The following is an 18,073-nucleotide window of genomic DNA, read 5'->3' on the forward strand; positions in this document are numbered from 1 at the left end:
GAGTCCTCATTTACATACAGACTGTTCTCTGTTGCTGGATTGCACAATCAAAATCTGTGTGAGGAATCTCGGCTTCAGGACTATTTTAAGCAAAAGTTCTTAATGAGGGTGCATGTGGTTGGTGGGGAGGGGTGGGGTTATAATGTCTCTGACCATGTGATCAAGCCAGACTGGAAAACAGTTTATTTTTTCAGTAAATAAAATGATGCTGGGAATCACCAGGGGAGTTTCAGACTTTAAAGAGGACGTCATAAATGTTTTTATCCTGGCCAAAAGGCCAAGCATCTACTGAGAAAAATATGGATCTTTTACAGTTCAGATATAAATCAACTCTATCCTCCAAAGGGCAGATATATGTGAAGAATCTTTGTTAATGTCCTATGCATACTTGAAAAGCTGTGTTCTCTATTATCTGCATTCAGGATTAGATATAGGTTTCTAGGATCTGCCTTAATAATCATGTTGTATATGTCTTCAGTCTCCTTGCTAATTATTTACCCACATGATCTAGTGATTAGCATGCATTTCTTTTTCTCATCATATCTCCTATAGTTTCTATAGGAGAGTTGTTAAGAAAAGCTGCTGCTGTGGTATAGGCTGCTTAAGTTTTAATCATTTATATCTTTATTGTAGGTTAGTGGCTTTAATAATGTGAAGTATATTATCTCTTTTGATGATTTTGAGCCCCAAAATAGGCTCCTGATCCACACTCATTATTAAATTATATTTTCCCATCTTGAATTGTTTTGACTTCGTCATATTTCTGAATCATCGTAGAGTTGGATTTTGCTCTGTTTACTAAACAAAAATCTTTTTAAACTAATTCAGTTGCTGTGGTTAGTCAATGCTGTCCTATTGCTTTATGGTATATGTGCATTTGTGTGTATCTTTTTCACTTTAGGGTCTATTATCTTTTATACTATCTCTGTTTTTAAGTTCATTTAAGTAACTTCTATACCCAACATGGTATGACTCACAATCCCGAGATCGAGAGCCCCATGCTTTTTTGACGGAGGCAGTCAGGTGCACCTCTAGTATATCCTTTTCTATTTTAGAGGGGAAGAGAAAGGATTATTTAAGAAAATATATGTTCCTATATGGTTTAAAGATCTAAAAACATGTTTATTATTTATGTGTTATCAAATCAGTCATGTTATCTACCCCCACTCCAAATTTCAGTGTAGTATCTAAATTTATGTTGCCATTATTACACAAGTTATCATGACTGCAGCAAAATGTTTCTTTCAGTAAGTCATGGAATACTTGGACCATTCCCTCTTCACAAACTTTACAAGACAATCGTGTATAACGATACAGGGCTCTCCCTAAAGAGAGAAAAAAAGCAAGTGTGATCGCCTTGCTTAATCACACTGTCTTCCCAGCAATGACATCTCTCCAGAAGCTCATTGGTTTTCCATGGATGAGAATGATCCCCCAAACAGTGCCTGCATCTCATCGAGGTCTCTCTAGACAGGATCAGGAAAAGACCTCAGCCTCCCACACAGACTCCACCTCAGGTGGGTGTACCACTGAGAATTCCACTTTCCCCAGCCTCTCCCACGGTCCCAGTTTCCCTCCACACCTTGACTCCAGGAAAGGTGGGCACCATTGGTAATGTCTTGTGTCTCTCTCTAACCTGAACTTACCTGTAATTCGATCAGTGTAGTAGTAGTGTTCTGTGGAACAACTCCTGTTATGAATCATTAGATTGAACTTCCAGCACTTTTTCAAGCCACTGCGGCATCTGTATCCATCAAAGTGGGCACATTGATAGCAAGATCGAATCACTAAATAAAGGAAAGATTTAAAGCAGAGTTCTAGGGAAAGTAATTATGCTTCAGAAGCCTGCCCCACTATCAACATTTACACTAGCATGGTATAGACCTCACAAGAAGGAAGTTGACACCCTTCCCGACTTCTGCCAAGGGTCTTTACACCTTTGAGTAGGTCATATGACCTGGAGGAGTCCAGCCCCCTCCCTCCTTCACCCAAGGCTCAGGGCAGTTAAAAAAACACTAGAGCAGTGAGTGAGGACAGTTATATATAGTCAGGGTGGGTAGAGAAACAATGTTTGAAAACAATCAAGAATGTCCCCTCTCATTGTGGCATTATTTATCCAAAAAGTGCAAACCAACTACACCATACATTTCGCTGTCCACACTCTGTCTCCTATGGAGAGAAGAAGAAAAATTGTCCTTGAGCCATTTTATAGTCTCTCAAAAAGTCAAGTTGCTCCCCATATAGCCCCTCACCACCCATCCCTGCCTCTTTCACCAGGCTTTACCTTCATCCATCAAGAGCACTGTGAATATGCATAGCAGAAGCAATGGGAACATCCTGGGGCCCATTCCTGAGACAATCCCAGCAGGAGGTTCCAGCTTTATTTATTCCCATTACCTGCCCTCAGGCATCCCATTAGATCACAGAATTACAAATTTCAGATCAAGCCACCTGAATCCTCTCTACAATGTTCTGAGGAGAGGGTACATCATGTCTGTGTTTGCATTCCTCCAGATACTTGGGACTCACTCCATCCAGACACCCTGTCTCATTTTATTAGATCCAGAATAAGGTACTAATTAACATTGGTATAGAACCTCTCTCCCTAGTACCTCATCACTTCACGTGTAGTTCTAGTTGTTAGCCTACATGCAGCGTGTAGGCCACAGGACAGCCTTTCGCACCTGACAAAGCTAGGGTCATTGAGCATCTGTGAGGGAGTTGCTCAGTCCCTTTCAGGCACCATAACCATCCTGGACACTGGCCTCAGTGTGACCTTCAATGGCACTACATCCCTCGCAAGGTGGCTCATACTCCAGATGTGGTCTGACTGCCCAGTGTCCCACCCCTCTGTGAGATGGATGGGACAGCTCAAGAAGGAGAGGGGTGAGGAAGTGAAGATGATCTGTTTCCTTTGAATTTTATTCATTCATTTATCCATGGGAGACAAAGACCAGATGATTACAGTGGGAGAGACTTACACTGGGGGTGATGGGGATTAGTCACTAGAAATGGAGTGTCAGGGGGGAAAGGAGCAAGGCAGCATGGAAAAGAGTTTTCCCATTGGTTCTCTGCCTTTCCCTCTCCCTCCAGATGGTGCCACACAGTTGTGCCTCCCTGTGTCATATACCAAGTGTCACTAAGTGTCATCAGTGAGCCTTGGGAATGGACACATATGTAAATGAGAAATATTTGTATATAGGTACAAATTTCCTGTTCCATGCTTGCCCCACCCCTTTCCTGTTATCTCCCATGTGCCTAACCCAGTTGGTCATTCTAAGGTTTTTCCTTATTTATGTAACTTGTCTCTTTTGCCACTCAAGGACAAAAGTGCCATGAACACAAGATTTTCCTGTGTTGTGTTCACTGCTTCCTCCTCAGCACCTAGAAAGATGCCTTGCACCCTACCAGACAGTCAAACTATCTGATGAAAACATGAATGCATTGCTGGTATGGTTAACCTGGGAGGCACGAGGGAACGGTGCCCCCATATGGAGAGCCCCTAATTCCAAGTTCTCAGGATGACATTCCTTGTCTACCTTGCAGTTGGTGGTCACCACAGAGAAGACAGGCATCAATAATGGCAGATTCCCTTGTCCTGGGGAAAGAGTGAGTGTGGGGTCCATTTCTCTGAGTGGGCTCATTCCCAGAGCCAGTCACAGGCTACTCCAAGTGTGATTCCTAAATAATCTTCTCCTGCATATCTGGGATACAAGCCCAAATGTGTACCTACCTGCCATGAGACCTTCGACAAGTTACTCACTTCTCTGTGCCTCTGGGACCTCACAGATGGAAACAAGGACTGTCAGAGGTATAGCAGATATGGTTGTTAGGACGAGAGAAATTCAAGGATGGGTAATGGGTGGTAAGACCCTACTTGGTGTCAAACATTCTTTGGGCATGTTATGCACTTTATTTCTCTGGATTTTCTGAACAACCACATAGGTCGGAAATAATTGACCTCATCTTCCAGTTGAAGCCCAAAGGCACTTAGGAAGTATTTTTCCCTAGGGAACAAGCATATCTGTTTGATTCATTGGGCTGTTTCTTTCTCTTTCCAATCTGGAGGAGGATTTCCAGAGCTGGAGATGACAGTGAGGAGAGAAGGAGGAGGAACAGGTAAGAAAACGGGTGTCTCCATTTAAAAAAAAAGAAAAAAGAAATAGATTCTCTACCTGGTAGAGACAACATTCACAAACTAACTCCCACTGAAAGTAGGGTGTCCTGCAAGCCAAGCTAGGATCTAAGACTTATTTTTTTTTTAAGATTTTATTTATTTATTTATTCATGAGAGAGACACAGAGAGAGGCAGAGATATAGGCAGAGGGAGAAGCAGGCTCCCTGGGACTGGATCCCAGGACTCCAGGATCCCACCCTGACCCAAAGGAAGATGCTCAACCGCTGAGCCACCCAGGCATCCTGGATCTAAGACTTATGAGCCTCTGTCTGGTAAGTAATTGCCACAGGGACTACATCTGTGAGTCTTGCATTTGGACCAAGTGAGACACGGACACAAATCCATGGATGAAGTCCGGAGGGTCTGAGCCAGGAGAATCCACTAATGCTTGAAGCACAAGACCCCATGTTCTGGCTGGCAAGATGCTCCTCCACCATGATCTGGGCCCCCAGGGATTAAAATCTGCAGTGAATCCCAAATTTGTGCAACATGTCTTTCTCCTGTGCTCTTCCAGGCAACTTTGAACAACATTATACTCGGATTAGAAGCAACAGAAATTGTGGAAATACACCAAACTACCAAGAAGTACATAAAACTCCCTTTGTGCTTCCAAATGTGAGGAAAAGTGAACATTCTGGCATTCTTCCATATAAGAATGCTTCTGTACAGATACTACAGGTTCATGTTCATAAGAGCTGTCATAGCTGACATGGTATGTGTGAGGTTGTGGTTTGTTATTGTGGAGATGGTGCCTTTGTCGCCGTCCCTGGCTTCCCCTCCTAGGATGCGGGCCCCAGAAATGGCAGGAGTTGCAGCAGCTGGTCCCCTGCAGCTTCCAGACTCAGCCAGACCCAGCCAGCAGCTTAGCCTTGCAACACCTCTCACCTGAGGGTCTTGGTGTGAGCCCCAGACACAGCTTGGACCCCTGCGGCCACCTCTCCCTCCAGCAGACAGAGAGGGAAAGGCCTCCATATCTGAGCTCCTGGAACCAGGGTCCCAGCTCTTCCCCCTGTTGGGGCTGAGAATGTGCACCTTCTCCCCTCCTCTCCTGGCTCCTACTCAAAGCCTTTCCACCCTGCTGCCCCTTCCTCGGTGGGAGGTTGTAGGACATGCTGTCCTGCTCCTGCCCTGCCCAGAGGCCCCACCTGTACCCACGCCCTATCTGGACAGATGGAGGAGAAGGCCATGGACTTGAGGCCACATTTGGCCCCTTTGTAGTCAGCCCAATGTTGGGCTCACCTTGCCCCAGCAGGAGGACAGTGAAAGGGCAGGGGATGTAGGGACAAAGAAAATTAAAACGGACCCTTTCCCCCAACCAACCCAAAGAAAGTTCCCTGCATTCGGCAATATCCCCTTCAACCATTTCTGCCAACCTCAGAGAAGCACTTCCCTTGGCCCTGCTCAGCAGGGCGCACACCTGAGGGTGGGATCATCTGGTCCCAGGTGAGTCAGTGAGAGGAGGGAGACTCGCTTTGTTACAGGACTTCATGCAGGATAAAGGAAGTGTGTGAAGGATGTCCAGTCACATTTCTTCTGCATGCGCCAGCACACCTGCCTCACTGCCAAGGCTGCAGGGGACATGGGGTCTGGCTGATTAGCTCCCCTTGCCTCAAGGCCACCTAGGCCTGCCTCGGACCATGCTCCCTCTAGTGGCTGGACCCACCCCAGAATGCTGCCCTGCATGCCAGGGTCTCACCCCAGAAATCCTTGCCCCTCTCTCCCATGCTCAACCCAAATCAACTGCCTGAACTGGCCTCCCCTTCCCTCCTCTAACTGTCCTCCGGATTTTCTAGCTTTGGGCACCCTAGAAGGTACCATTTTCCCAAATGGGTAAGTGAGTTGGGCATCGAAACAACAGAGCCCCATGTCTTTATTTTATGCCTAAGAAACAGGACTGAACTGAAGTTTCACCACAACACAGAGGCAGAGGGAGCTCCTGAGCTGTGTTCTCTTGGCTGTCTGGCCAGGGATCATGTTAGACCAGTGACAGAAGCAAGGAAAAGGAATTTGGGGTCATTCATGGGCTCTGGGTCACGCCTTCTCCTTGGTTCACCTCCTACTACACGCCCTGCTTAGGATCTTAACTCACCTAACATAGTTGACGGGGATCTATTGTGGGGAGGTCAGGAGTAACAATGGACTTCTTCACCAGGACTCCTCCTAAAGCTTTCTGTGTGACCCCCTTTCCTAAGGCTTTTCCTAGGTGGAGTCATCAGGATGTCAGTCTCGAAGGCAGAGAGGGCTCTGTGGTGAGGCCATCCCCTGCAGCCCTGTTCCATGACCCTAGCCCACTGCCTTCCAGCCCTTGCTCCGGTCATTGCCCCCAAAATTTCAGAGTGATGTGTGCAGGATGGAAGGCTCCTGGAAGCCACCCCCAAACAGCCGTTCTTGACCAATTTCCAGAACTGCAGGCACTGTAGATGTGCTTCCCTCTATAGGCGGCTGGGACTTGCACAAATCACGGTAGAAGCGAGGGACTGGAAGTTATACTGCCCCCTAGCTTTAACTTCGCCCTGTTCTCATCTTCACATAAATACCCACCTGTGAGGCTCAGGAGACTGAGAACTTCCACTTTAACTTCATTTGAATTCACTCTGAACGTGCATTGGGCAGAATGGGGGCTGACACCCCAAACATGACAATAAGAGATCCATTTTCTCTGTTTTCCCAGGCTAGGAGTCAACCAGGTGGATGCTGGCCAGGGCTACCAGAATAGAAAGCTGTATGACAGGGCTGAGATAAGAACTAAGAACATGAAACACTTTGTATTTTTAGCTTTCCCTAGGAGCCCAGGCCTCTTAGCCAGGATAGATGCCAGAAAGTTCAACCAGCATGAGCCAGTCTCAAGAAGGTCATCTGTCCATAGCTAACAGCCAACTAGGACCTGCCGGTACACTTCTGGCACGGGATGAGGGAAAGTCTGACGGGAGGGTAGATACAGGAGTGTCCTGATAAAGGTTAACTGCCACAAAGGCTGAGATTTGGCTTGTGTGTTGAAGCGGGCATAAGAATTGTTTCTTCCAGAATAGACTTTGAAGGTGGAGGCTCAGGTTCAGGCCAGAGTGTCTGATTTTCCTTAGTGGGTAAAAAGCACAGATGTTCACTGAGCTGTGATGTTGAGGCTGGGCGAGACTGGTCCCTACTCTCTAATTCTGGGTGGTCACAGTCTGGGAAAACATCCAGAGAACACACAGAGACCTTTTCAGGAAGCTCAAGTTAAATGTCTAGATAGGTTTCTTTGAAAAACAAAATTTGAAGATCTTTAATTATTCCCTTGCTCAATAGTCTCGTTGAGTAGGAAGGACAATAAAGACAAAACCACCAAGGATTCAGATCTTGCAAGAATGTGAGCTGGAGTATGACACCAGGTCAGGAAGCCTGTGCAGCTGAGATGCCAACAGAAGTGAGAGAACAGGAAATACAAGTGTGGGAATGCAGCTGTGATGACCGACCTTCTCCGTTACACAAGTGGGGGTTGTGGCAACTACTTCATATTGCTTCATCATTTCAATGATCTCCCTTGGACCCCACTAGAAAGAGCCCTGGCAGTGGCTATGTCACGGGTGGTGGTAGTAGTATGGTTGAATTGCTATCACCTCCCAAGGATGAGGTTACAATAGGAATTTTTGTACCCCCTGTGCTGCAAATGTAAAGCTTCCACCCAGGTGAAAGGGAATGAATGCTGAGAGATAAAAGGGGTGGGGGTGCTAATTTTCTGCCATTTACCTCTTCCAGATCAATTCTCCCCCTTTTCTACCTGCTGTCTGACCCGTATGATATATGGCCCCAAAGCCCCTGGGCTTTGTTTGAGCGTGGCCAGTGGGAAGCTTCTGCAGCTCAGTGGGATGGAATAGGATCTCAGTAGTGTGAGGTCACAGTCCTTAGTCTCCAGGTTCCTGCTTGAAAACACGGCCTCAGGCTAACTCTGCCCCAACAAAAAGTCTCTGCTGAATGAATACTCTCTTTGCATGTCCAGCAACATCCTTCTTCCCCAGTTCCTGTGAATTAGGGATGCTGACAATCCAAATGCTTCCTCAATTCCTGAACTAGCCTGATAGTTTCCTTATTTCTTGCACAAATCTATATAATTAGACTCTTTATACATACCTATTGAATTTTTTACTAAAATTTCTTATTTCCTGCTTGAAACCCAGTGGTACCAGTGAAGTTCTCAGGATTTTGGCTAAAAATCTTGAGACAGGCAATCAAACAAGGTGTGCTGCCCAAGGTGGATGCCATGAAGCATGAAAAACAAGAGTTTTTAGGAGTTTCAGAGCTTCTCTTACTGTTTCCAATATGTTTTGGTCTTTGGTTTTCAACAGTTTTACTTTGTGCATGGGTGGTTCTATTTGAGTTTATCTTACCTGGAATTCATTTATCTTCTTGGATATGTAGATTAAAATTTTTCATCAAATTTGCATATTTGTGGCTCTTGATTCCTTCAAATATTCTTTCTGCTCTTTTTTCCACTTCTCTTCTTCTGAGGCTCCCATTGTGTTGGTGCACTTGATGGTGTCTCACAGGTCTCTGAGGTTTTATTCATTTTTCTCCATTCTTTTCTTCCTAGTTCTCAGACTAGGGGATCTTGACCTGTTTTAAGTTCACTCATTCTTTCCTCAATTAGCTCAAATCTTTTGTTCAATCCTTCAAGTGGGTTCAACAAGTATCAGTTATTGTAGTTTTTCATTGTAGAATTTATATTTGATTGTTTCACATGATTTCTGTTTATTTATAGTCTGTGTTTGGAGAGATACTGTAAGCTACTTTCCCTTATTTTTTTTTTTTTAGACATGGTTTCCTTTATCTTTTTTGAAGATATTTGTCATAGCTGACTTAAAGCTTTTTGTGGAGTCAGTCCAACATAAGCTTTTCCCTGTGTATAAGTCATGCTATTCCTTTGTATGTCTCATATTTTCTTTTGTTGAAAACTGAACATTTTAAAAAACATAAAGTGGCAACTTGGGAAATAAATACCGCCAGTGATATTTGGTGGTGGTGTTTTATTTGTGCTTGTTGTTGTTCCTTTTCTTACTCTTGTTATGTTGGTTGGTGACTTTCCTGGATTAATTCTGTAAAGTGTGTATTCTTTGTCATGTGTGGTCACTGGTATCACTCCTCACTTCCTTTTGTGGTCAGAAATAACTCAACAAAAATTTCCTTGAATGCTGTCAACCAGTAAGGCTCCTGTCCTTTGTAGAAGGGCTATCTGTGTATGTTGAGATTTGCCTTTAATGCTCTGACAGTTTAAAACTCTGCCTTAGCCTTTACTTCCTGCTCCCATAGATTCCCAAGCTTAGCCAAAGGTTAGAGATTAAGATCTTCGCAGGCCTTTCTTGGATATGTGCACAGCTCTGCACGTGTGTGCATCTTTCCATATTCTCAGGAATATATTGGAGCTTTTCAAAGGCCTGCATAGACAACTCATTCTCCAGCTTTCTCTTTTAAGGTTTTTGGCCCTTCACTTATTTTGCCTAAATAGATATCACTGTCTCAGGTATTTGCAATGTCAACACTTGTCACATATTGCTTTCCACAAATGTTCTGAGGATAAAAACTTTCCCATAGACCACGATCTGAATCAGGTCAAAGACAAGGTCAATTAAAGACAAGCTCTGTAAATGGGGCTTTTTCAGAGAGTATTCATATATGCTGAATAGTGACAAATCTCTGGAAATGGGGGTTGTGGGGGCAGCTTCAAGCTCATTTTTCTCCCCAGCGTATCTGCTAGGCTGATGATTTCCACATCTACCATGGTCAAAAGCCTGCTGGTTTTCAAGGCTACCATGTAGCTAGGGAAAGAGAGAGAGGAATGGGTCAAGTTAAAATGCCACAAAGATGGCTAGCTGGGAGGGAGGCCATCCTATGGAGAGGAAGCTAGTGAGAACCGCTGGGGCTGGGGAGTGAGGGGATGCTCAGAGTCTAAGGCTCAGACTCCTGCACCTCCTCCTGCAGTGGATACTGTACCCCTGTGGGAGACTAGCCACCTGGGAAACTCTTCTCACAAAAATGTCAATGTTGGAAGAAGCTTCAAATAACTATGTGCATAGAATGGAACGAAAGCTTGGCATTATAGGCACCTGAGGGCACTTGGTGAGGTGTTGACATCAAAGATTCCTCTGAGGATCAATGCAGAACTTGACCAAATTACAGGCTACAAGACACAAAGTATTCTTTGTATGTCAATTAAGAATAATAGGGATGAGGATTTGGGGAGGGGAGAGAAGAAGATGGTGATCAAGTAGGAAAACCTTAGGCTAGCTTTGTCCCACAAACACAACTAGATAGGTATCAAATCATTTAAAATACCCCAGAAATCAACCTGAAGACTGACAGAACAAACTCTACAACTAAAAGGAGAGAAAAGTTCAAAGGAAGAAAAACCAGGAGACATAATTGACTTTCCTTACATAGAGAAGAAGGGAGAGACTTAAACAAATTTGTGAAGATGGAGGAATTTATCTTAAATGAAAGAACAAGGTAAGGTCATGGCCAGAGATATAAGCAAAACAGATACAAGTAATATGCCTGATGGAGAAATTAAAGCGACATCCATATGGATACTCACTAGGTTTGACAAAAGAATAGAAGATATCAGTGAGACTCTAACCATAAAGACAAAGGAGTTTAAAAAGAATCTATCAGAGATGAAAAGCACAACAAATGAGATTGGAAATGAGCCTGATGCAAGGAAGAGCAGACTGAAAGAGCAGAGGAATTAATTAATGACCAGGAAGACAAAGTAATGGAAAGTACTGAAACTGAGCAAAAGAGGAAAAGAATTCTGCAACATGAGAATAGGGATCCCTGGGTGGCGCAGCGGTTTGGCGCCTGCCTTTGGCCCAGGGCACGATCCTGGAGACCTGGGATCGAATCCCATGTCGGGCTCCCGATGCATGTAGCCTGCTTCTCCCTCTGCCTGTGTCTCTGCCTCTCTCTCTCTCTCTGTGTGACTATCATAAAATAAATTAAAAAAAAAAAAAAAGAGAGAATAGACTTGGGGAACTTGGTGACTCCATCAAATGTAATAACATTCATATTATAATAATCCCAGAAGAAGAAGAGAGAAAAGGGACCAGATTATTTCCTTGAAGAAATAATAGCTGAGAACTTCCCTAATATGGGGAAGAAAACAGACATCCAGATCCAGGAGGGACAGAGCACTCCAATCAAAATCAACAAAAGCAGGCCAACACTAAGTTGTACTGTAACTAAATTTGCAAGATATAGTGATAACAAAAAAATCTTAAAAGCAACAAGACAAAAGAAGTCCTTAATTCACAAGGAAAACCCATAAGGATAGCTCAAGATTTCTCAATAGAAATCTGACAAGCCAAAAAAAAAAAAAGAAATCTGACAAGCCAGAAGTGAGTACCATGATATAATCAAAGTGCTGAATGGGAAAAATCTGCAGCCAAGAATATTTCATCCAACAAGACTATCATTTAGAATAGAAGGAGAGATAAAGAGTTTCCCAGACAAACAAAAACTAAAGGAGCTCATGACCACTAAACCAGTCCTGCAAGAAATATTAAAAGAGACTTCTTAAGTGGAAAGGAGAGACCAAAAGTGACAAAGAAAAGAAAGGACCAGAGAAAATCTCCAGAAATAAGTATATACAAAGTAACAAAATGACAGTAAGTACAAATATATCAATAATTACTTTGAATGCAAATGGACTAAACATTCCAATCCAAAGATAGAGCGTGGATAAAAAAAACAAGACCCATCCATATGCTGCCTCCAGGAGACTCATTTGAGACCTTCAGACACCTGCAGTTTGAAAGTGATGGGTTGGAGGATATTTATCATGCAAATGTATGTCGAAAGGAAGCCTGAGTAGTAATACTTATATCAGACAAACTAGACTATAAAACAAACATGAGGGATCCCTGGGTGGCACAGCGGTTTGGCGCCTGCATTTGGCCCCGGGCGCGATCCTGGAGACCCGGGATCGAATCCCACGTCGGGCTCCCGGTGCATGGAGCCTGCTTCTCCCTCTGCCTATGTCTCTGCCTCTCTCTCTCTCTCTGTGACTATCATTAATAAATTAAAAAAAAAAAAAAAACCAAACATGGTAACAAGAGACAAAGAAGGACACTATATAATCATACATACAGGGGAAAATCCAACAAGAAGATGTAACATTTATAAATATTTATGCACGCAACATGGGAGCACCCAAATATAACAAACAAAAAGCAACTGATTAATAATAATACAATAATAGTAGGGAACTTTAACACCCCACTTACATCAATGGACAGATCATCTAAACAGAAAATAAACAAGGAAACAATGGCTTTGAATACACACTGGACCAGTTAGACTTAACAGATGTATTCAGAATGTTCCATCCTGAAACAGGAGAATACACATTCTTTTTAAGTGCACATGGAACATTCTCCAGAATAGATCATATATTAGGTCATGAAATAGGCCTCAACAAACATCAAAAGACTGAAGTCATACCATGCCCCTTTTCTGACCATGACAGTATGAAACTAGAAGTGAACCACAAGAAAAAATGTGGAAGGACTACAAATACATGGAAGTTAAACAACATGCTACTAAACAATGAATGGGTCAACCATGAAATCAAAAAAGAAATTTTAAAACACATGGACATAAATGAAAATGAAACCTTTAGAATGCAGCAAAAGTGAGTCCTAAGAAGGAAGTATAAAGTAATACAAGCCTATCTCAAGAAGCAAAAAAAAAAAAAAAAAAAAAATCTCCTTAACAACCTAACTTTATACATAAAGGAACTAGAAAAAGAAGAACAAATGAAGCCAAAAGCCAGTAAAGGAAGGAAATAAAAAAAGAGCAGAAATAAATTATATGGAAACTCAAAAAAAAAAAAAAAAAAAGGAACACTAAAACAGATCAATGAAGCTAGGAGCTGGTTCTCTGAAAAATCCAATAAAATTGATAGACCTAAAGCCAGACTTACCAAAAAAGAAAACAGTAAGGACCCAAATAAATAAAATCATGAATTAAAGAGGAGAGATCACAACCAATGCCCCAGAAATACAATTTTAAGGGAATACTATAAAAAGCTATATGCTGCTCTTTGGGGTCTGTGGGGAAACAAGATGAGGAAGGGGACGTTATCGTTCAGAAAGCGTTGCAATAAGACGCACACGTTGTGCCGCCACTGTGGCTCTAAGGCCTACCACCCTCGGATGTCCGCCCGGGGCAACTGTGGCTACACTTCCAAGCAGAAGAGAAAGTATAACTGGAGTGCCGAGGCTAAAAGACGAAATACCACTGGGACCGGTTGAATGAGGCACCTAAAAATTGTATACCGCAGATTCAGGCATGGATTCCGTGAAGGAACGACACCTAAGTGCAAGAGGGCAGCTGTTGCAGTATCCAGTTCAGCTTAAGGATTTCAATGATTAGTCAAAATAAACGTTCTGGTTTAAAAAGAAAAAAAAGCTATATGCCAACAAGTTGGACAATCTGGAAGAAATGGATAAATTCCTAGAAACCTATAAATTACCAGAACTGAGGGGGGCTTGGGTGGTTAGTTAATTAAGCATCCAACTCTTGGTTTCAGCTCAGGTCATGACCTCAGGGTCATGATATCAAGCCCCTATTGAGCTCCACACCGGCCATGGGAGCGTAATTAAGATTCTATCTCCCTCTTCCTCTGCCCCTTTCCCCATTCACACACCCCATGTATGCTCTTTCTCTCTCTCTCAAAAAAAAAAAAATTAATTAATTAAAAAAAATTACCAGAACTGAAATAGGAAGAAATAGAAAACTTGAACAGACCAATAACCAGCAACAAATTGAATCAATAATCAAAAACTCCTAACAAAGGAGTCCAGGACCAGATGGCCTCACAGGTGAATTTTACCAAACATTTAAAGAAGAGTTAATATCTATTCTTCTCAAACTATTCCAAAAAATATAAGAGGAAGGAAAACTTCCAAATACATTCTATGGGGCCAACATCACCCTGGTGATGACCAAAACCAGATAAAGACACCACTACAGGGCAGCCCCGGTGGCGCAGCAGTTTAGCGCCGCCTGCAGCCCAGGGCATGATCCTGGAGACCCTGGATCGAGTCCCACGTCAGGCTCTCTGCATGGAGCCTGCTTCTCCCTCTGCCTGTGTCTCTGCCTCTCTCTCTCTCTCTGTCTCTATGAATAAATAAATAAAATCTTTTAAAAAAAGACACCACTACAGAAGAGAACTACAGGCCAATATTCCCGATGAACACAGATAACAAAAATTCTTAACAAAATACTAGCAAACCCAATCCAACAATACATTTTAAAAAATCACCCTTCACCATTAAGTGGGATTTATCCTTGTGTAGCAAGGGTGATTCAATATTAGCATATCAATCAACATGATATACCACATTAATAAACAAAAGGATAAGAACCATATGATCTTGTCAATAAGTGGAGAAAAAGCATTTGACAAAGTACAACATCGATTTATGATAAAAACCCTCAGCAAAGTAAGTTTAGAGAGAACATACCACAACATAATAAAGACTGTATATGAAAAACCCACAGCTACTATCATCCTTAAATGGAGAAAAACTGAGAGCTTGTCCTCTATGGTCAGGAACAAGACAAGGATGTCTGCTTCTACCACTGTTATTTAACATAGTAGTACTGAAAGTCCTAGCTACAGCAATCAGACTGTAAAAAAAAAATAATAAAAGGCATCAAATTAGCAAAGAAATAAAACTTTCACCATTTGCTAATGACATGATACTATATATAGAAAACATAAAAGATTCCACCAAAAAACTGCTAGAACTAATAAACAAATTTGGTAAAGTTACAAGATACAAATCAATGAACAGAAATCTGTTGTATTTCTAAACGCCAATAATGAAGCAGCAAAAAGTGAAATTCTGGTATCAAACCCATTTACAATTGAACCAAAAAAAAAAAGAAAAAAGAAAAAAGAAAAAGAAGCAGCTACTTAGGAATAAACCTAACCAAAGAGATGAAAAGTCTGCATTCTGAAAACTATAAAACACTGATGAAAGAAGTTGACGACGACACAAAAACATTGAAAGACATTCCATGCTCATGGATTGGAAGAACAAATATTGGTAAAATGTCTATACTACCCAAAGCAATCTATACTTTTAATGCAATCTCTATCAAAATGCCGATAACATAAAACTTAGGGCACGTGGGTGGCTCAGTCAGTTAAGCAACTGCCTTTGGTCATGACCTCAGGGTCCTGGGATCAAGCCCGAGTTGGGCTCCCTGCTCAGTGGGAAGTCTGCTTCTCTCTCTCCCTCTGCCCCTCCCCCTCATTTGTGTGCTTTCTCCCTCCCTCTCTCTCTCTCTCCCTCAAATAAGTAAATAAAATCTTTTTTTTTTTTAAAAAGAGAGAGAATCTACTATAAAACTCATGAGCATTCATTGAACACGGTAATTAAATTCATTAATTTGCCATTTGTTGCTCCACAATTTCAAAAGGAAAATAATTCATATTGTAGGTTTTGAGTCCTGTGAAATAATATTTTTTGCAATGCTATATTCTCATAAGTTATAACTCACTACTATATTCTCACCTTATAAAATGTTTGTCAAGTGAAAGGAAACTACATAATCCATCTGTCGATCTGTTCATTGTGGTTGCTTCTGATCAATACCAAATAAATGTTCCTTTAACTGCAGTAGTTTGTCAAGAACATCTTACGTATCACCTGTATGGGAAATGAAATTGTCTCTTATAAGAACTATATTCATGCTTTCAAAAAAATTAGCTTAAGAAGGAATGCCTAATTTTCTGGGCTACCGGGTAATTTAGTGGAATTGTTGATAACAGGGACTCTAGGTCAGACATATACTGAATATATCCTGACAGTGTCTTTGCAAATTGTTTTTTTCCTTAGAAAACTTCAATACCTGTAAGACTCAGTTTCTGCATCTGGGTAATAAAGATGATGAAAATATCTAAGTGTTTTAGAAGATTTAGATGAGATTTATGTACATTGCTAAGCACTTGGAAAGTGCTCAAAATATTTTCAATTAGTATCTGGCTCTTAGTGTAATGAAATGACGCTAAAGTTGGTGTGGGTTGGCTTTATACATACCTTACAATGCTAAATTTTGGTAGTTCAAGGGTTTGTATTATCGACTGTTCTTTCATCGATACCTTTGTTAGGCATGCGACATGAGTGAAGATTTTATTACACCGCTGGCAGTATCATAACTGAAAAGAAAGCTATAAAATGTTCTACTTTGATGTCTCTAATTCACTGAATAATATATAGTGTTATCCTATTTAAATTATTTATGTCCTTTATTTAGTTTTAAAAACAAAAATCAGGCTTCTTTTCTGGGGGGGGCAAGAAGCACAGACTGCCCTGAAGTGTCGGAACCCTAGGAGGGATCCCAGGGAGCCTGCCTGTATGTTCAGATGGGCCAGCTCCCATGTTGCTTCTTCCCATATCTGCAGCCCTCCTGTTTCTATCTCTTCTAGAATTGATGTGAGCCGGGGTCCTAGGACCCACTTAAAAATCAGGGAAACAAACAAACAAAAAAGACAGAAGGGCAAAATATAAAGTATCTATCACATTACTATTATAGGAGTTTTTGGTCAAATGGTCTTTATTATATTTTTCACCTCTCTGTTGAAAGAGAGGTTCATCATGTCTCTCTTTTTCTGTAGGTTCTTGAGAATATTTATGATAGGAATTTTAAACTCCTTGTCTGTTCATTCCAACAACTAGGTTGTTGGAAGATCTTTTTATACTGAGTCTCTGAAATTTTCTCCACAGTTTTACTTCTGTAGGAAAAGAAAATAAACGTATGCCAGAAAAGGTATCACTCAATGCTTAATACTAGCTAATACATTAAAAACCTACAATTTTTCACTATTAAAATTTGCTGAATAAAAAAGTTGAGAGAGAGGTAGATAATAGATTTTATTTTATTTTATTTTATTTTTTAAGGATTTTATTTATTCATGAGAGACAACAGAGAGAGGCAGAGACATAGGCAGGGAGCCTGACACGGGACTCAATACTGGGACCCCGTGATCATGACCTGAGCCAAAGCCAGATGTTCAACCACTGACCTACACCCAGGTACCCTGATAATGGATTTTAAATGAAAATGGAATCAAACTAAAGTATACTATTTTAAAATCATTTTTACTGAATATATTCTATCATGTTTTCAAATCAATTCATTCAAGTGATATAATATCACTTCTAAGGATTCATGGTTTTTTAGTATATGGATGTATATATTTGATTTAGACAATCCTGATTGTTTCTACTTTCTGACTTTTATTACTAACACTGCCATGAAGCTTGTTTCCTCACACATATATTTTTTATCTTGTCTCATTTTTTCCCCAAAATTAAAATTATTTTCTTGTGAGTTTTTTAAAAATTGAGATATAAATAACATACAAAATTATATTCATTTCAGGTGTAAAACATCATGATTCCATATTGTAGATATTGCAAAATAATCATCACAATAAGTCTAATTAATATCCATCACCACACACACAATTTTTTTCTTGTAATGAGAATCTTTAAAATTTACTTTCTTAGTAACTTTCAAATGTGCAAAATAATATTATTAACTATAGTCACTCACCATGCTGTACACTAAAATATCCATGACTGACTTATTTTGTAATTGGAAGTTTGTACCTTTTTATTCTTTTCACCCATTTCATCTATCCCCTACCCCCACCTCTGGCAACCACCAATCTGTTTTCTTGTTCTCTGTATCTATGACCTTGTTTGTGTGTGTGTGTGGTTTTTCTTCGTTTTGATTTTAGATTCCACATGTAAGTGAGATCTTATGGTATTTGTCTTTCTCTGTCTGACTTATTTCACTTAGCATAATGCCCTCAAGTTCCACCGATGTTGTTCTGAATGGCAAGGTTTC

The 18,073-nt window shown here is 41.3% G+C and overlaps 1 protein-coding gene, 1 long non-coding RNA gene and 1 pseudogene across 2 annotated transcripts; 2 read left to right on the forward strand and 1 right to left on the reverse strand.

Annotated features, from left to right (window-relative positions):
- Window positions 1–1,101: 1,101 nt before the first annotated feature.
- On the reverse strand, window positions 1,102–2,372 carry LOC140631204 (prostate and testis expressed protein 13-like). Its single transcript, XM_072822599.1, has 4 exons — window positions 2,285–2,372; window positions 2,146–2,169; window positions 1,647–1,787; window positions 1,102–1,325 (listed from the first exon to the last, which is right to left on the reverse strand). Exons 1-4 carry the CDS (start codon window positions 2,346–2,348, stop codon window positions 1,126–1,128), a joined length of 429 nt encoding a protein of 142 aa, XP_072678700.1. The 5' UTR covers window positions 2,349–2,372; the 3' UTR covers window positions 1,102–1,125.
- Window positions 2,373–3,615: 1,243 nt separating this feature from the next.
- On the forward strand, window positions 3,616–9,135 carry LOC140631205 (uncharacterized). The gene is made up of 3 exons (XR_012028833.1): window positions 3,616–4,119; window positions 4,692–4,889; window positions 7,463–9,135. It is a non-coding gene; the product is annotated as an uncharacterized lncRNA (long non-coding RNA).
- Window positions 9,136–13,091: 3,956 nt separating this feature from the next.
- On the forward strand, window positions 13,092–13,883 carry LOC140625587 (large ribosomal subunit protein eL37 pseudogene; annotated as a pseudogene).
- Window positions 13,884–18,073: the final 4,190 nt, after the last annotated feature.

This window comes from Canis lupus, chromosome 3 (genome assembly GCF_048164855.1).
Source record: "Canis lupus baileyi chromosome 3, mCanLup2.hap1, whole genome shotgun sequence".
Taxonomy (NCBI): Eukaryota; Metazoa; Chordata; class Mammalia; order Carnivora; family Canidae; genus Canis; species Canis lupus.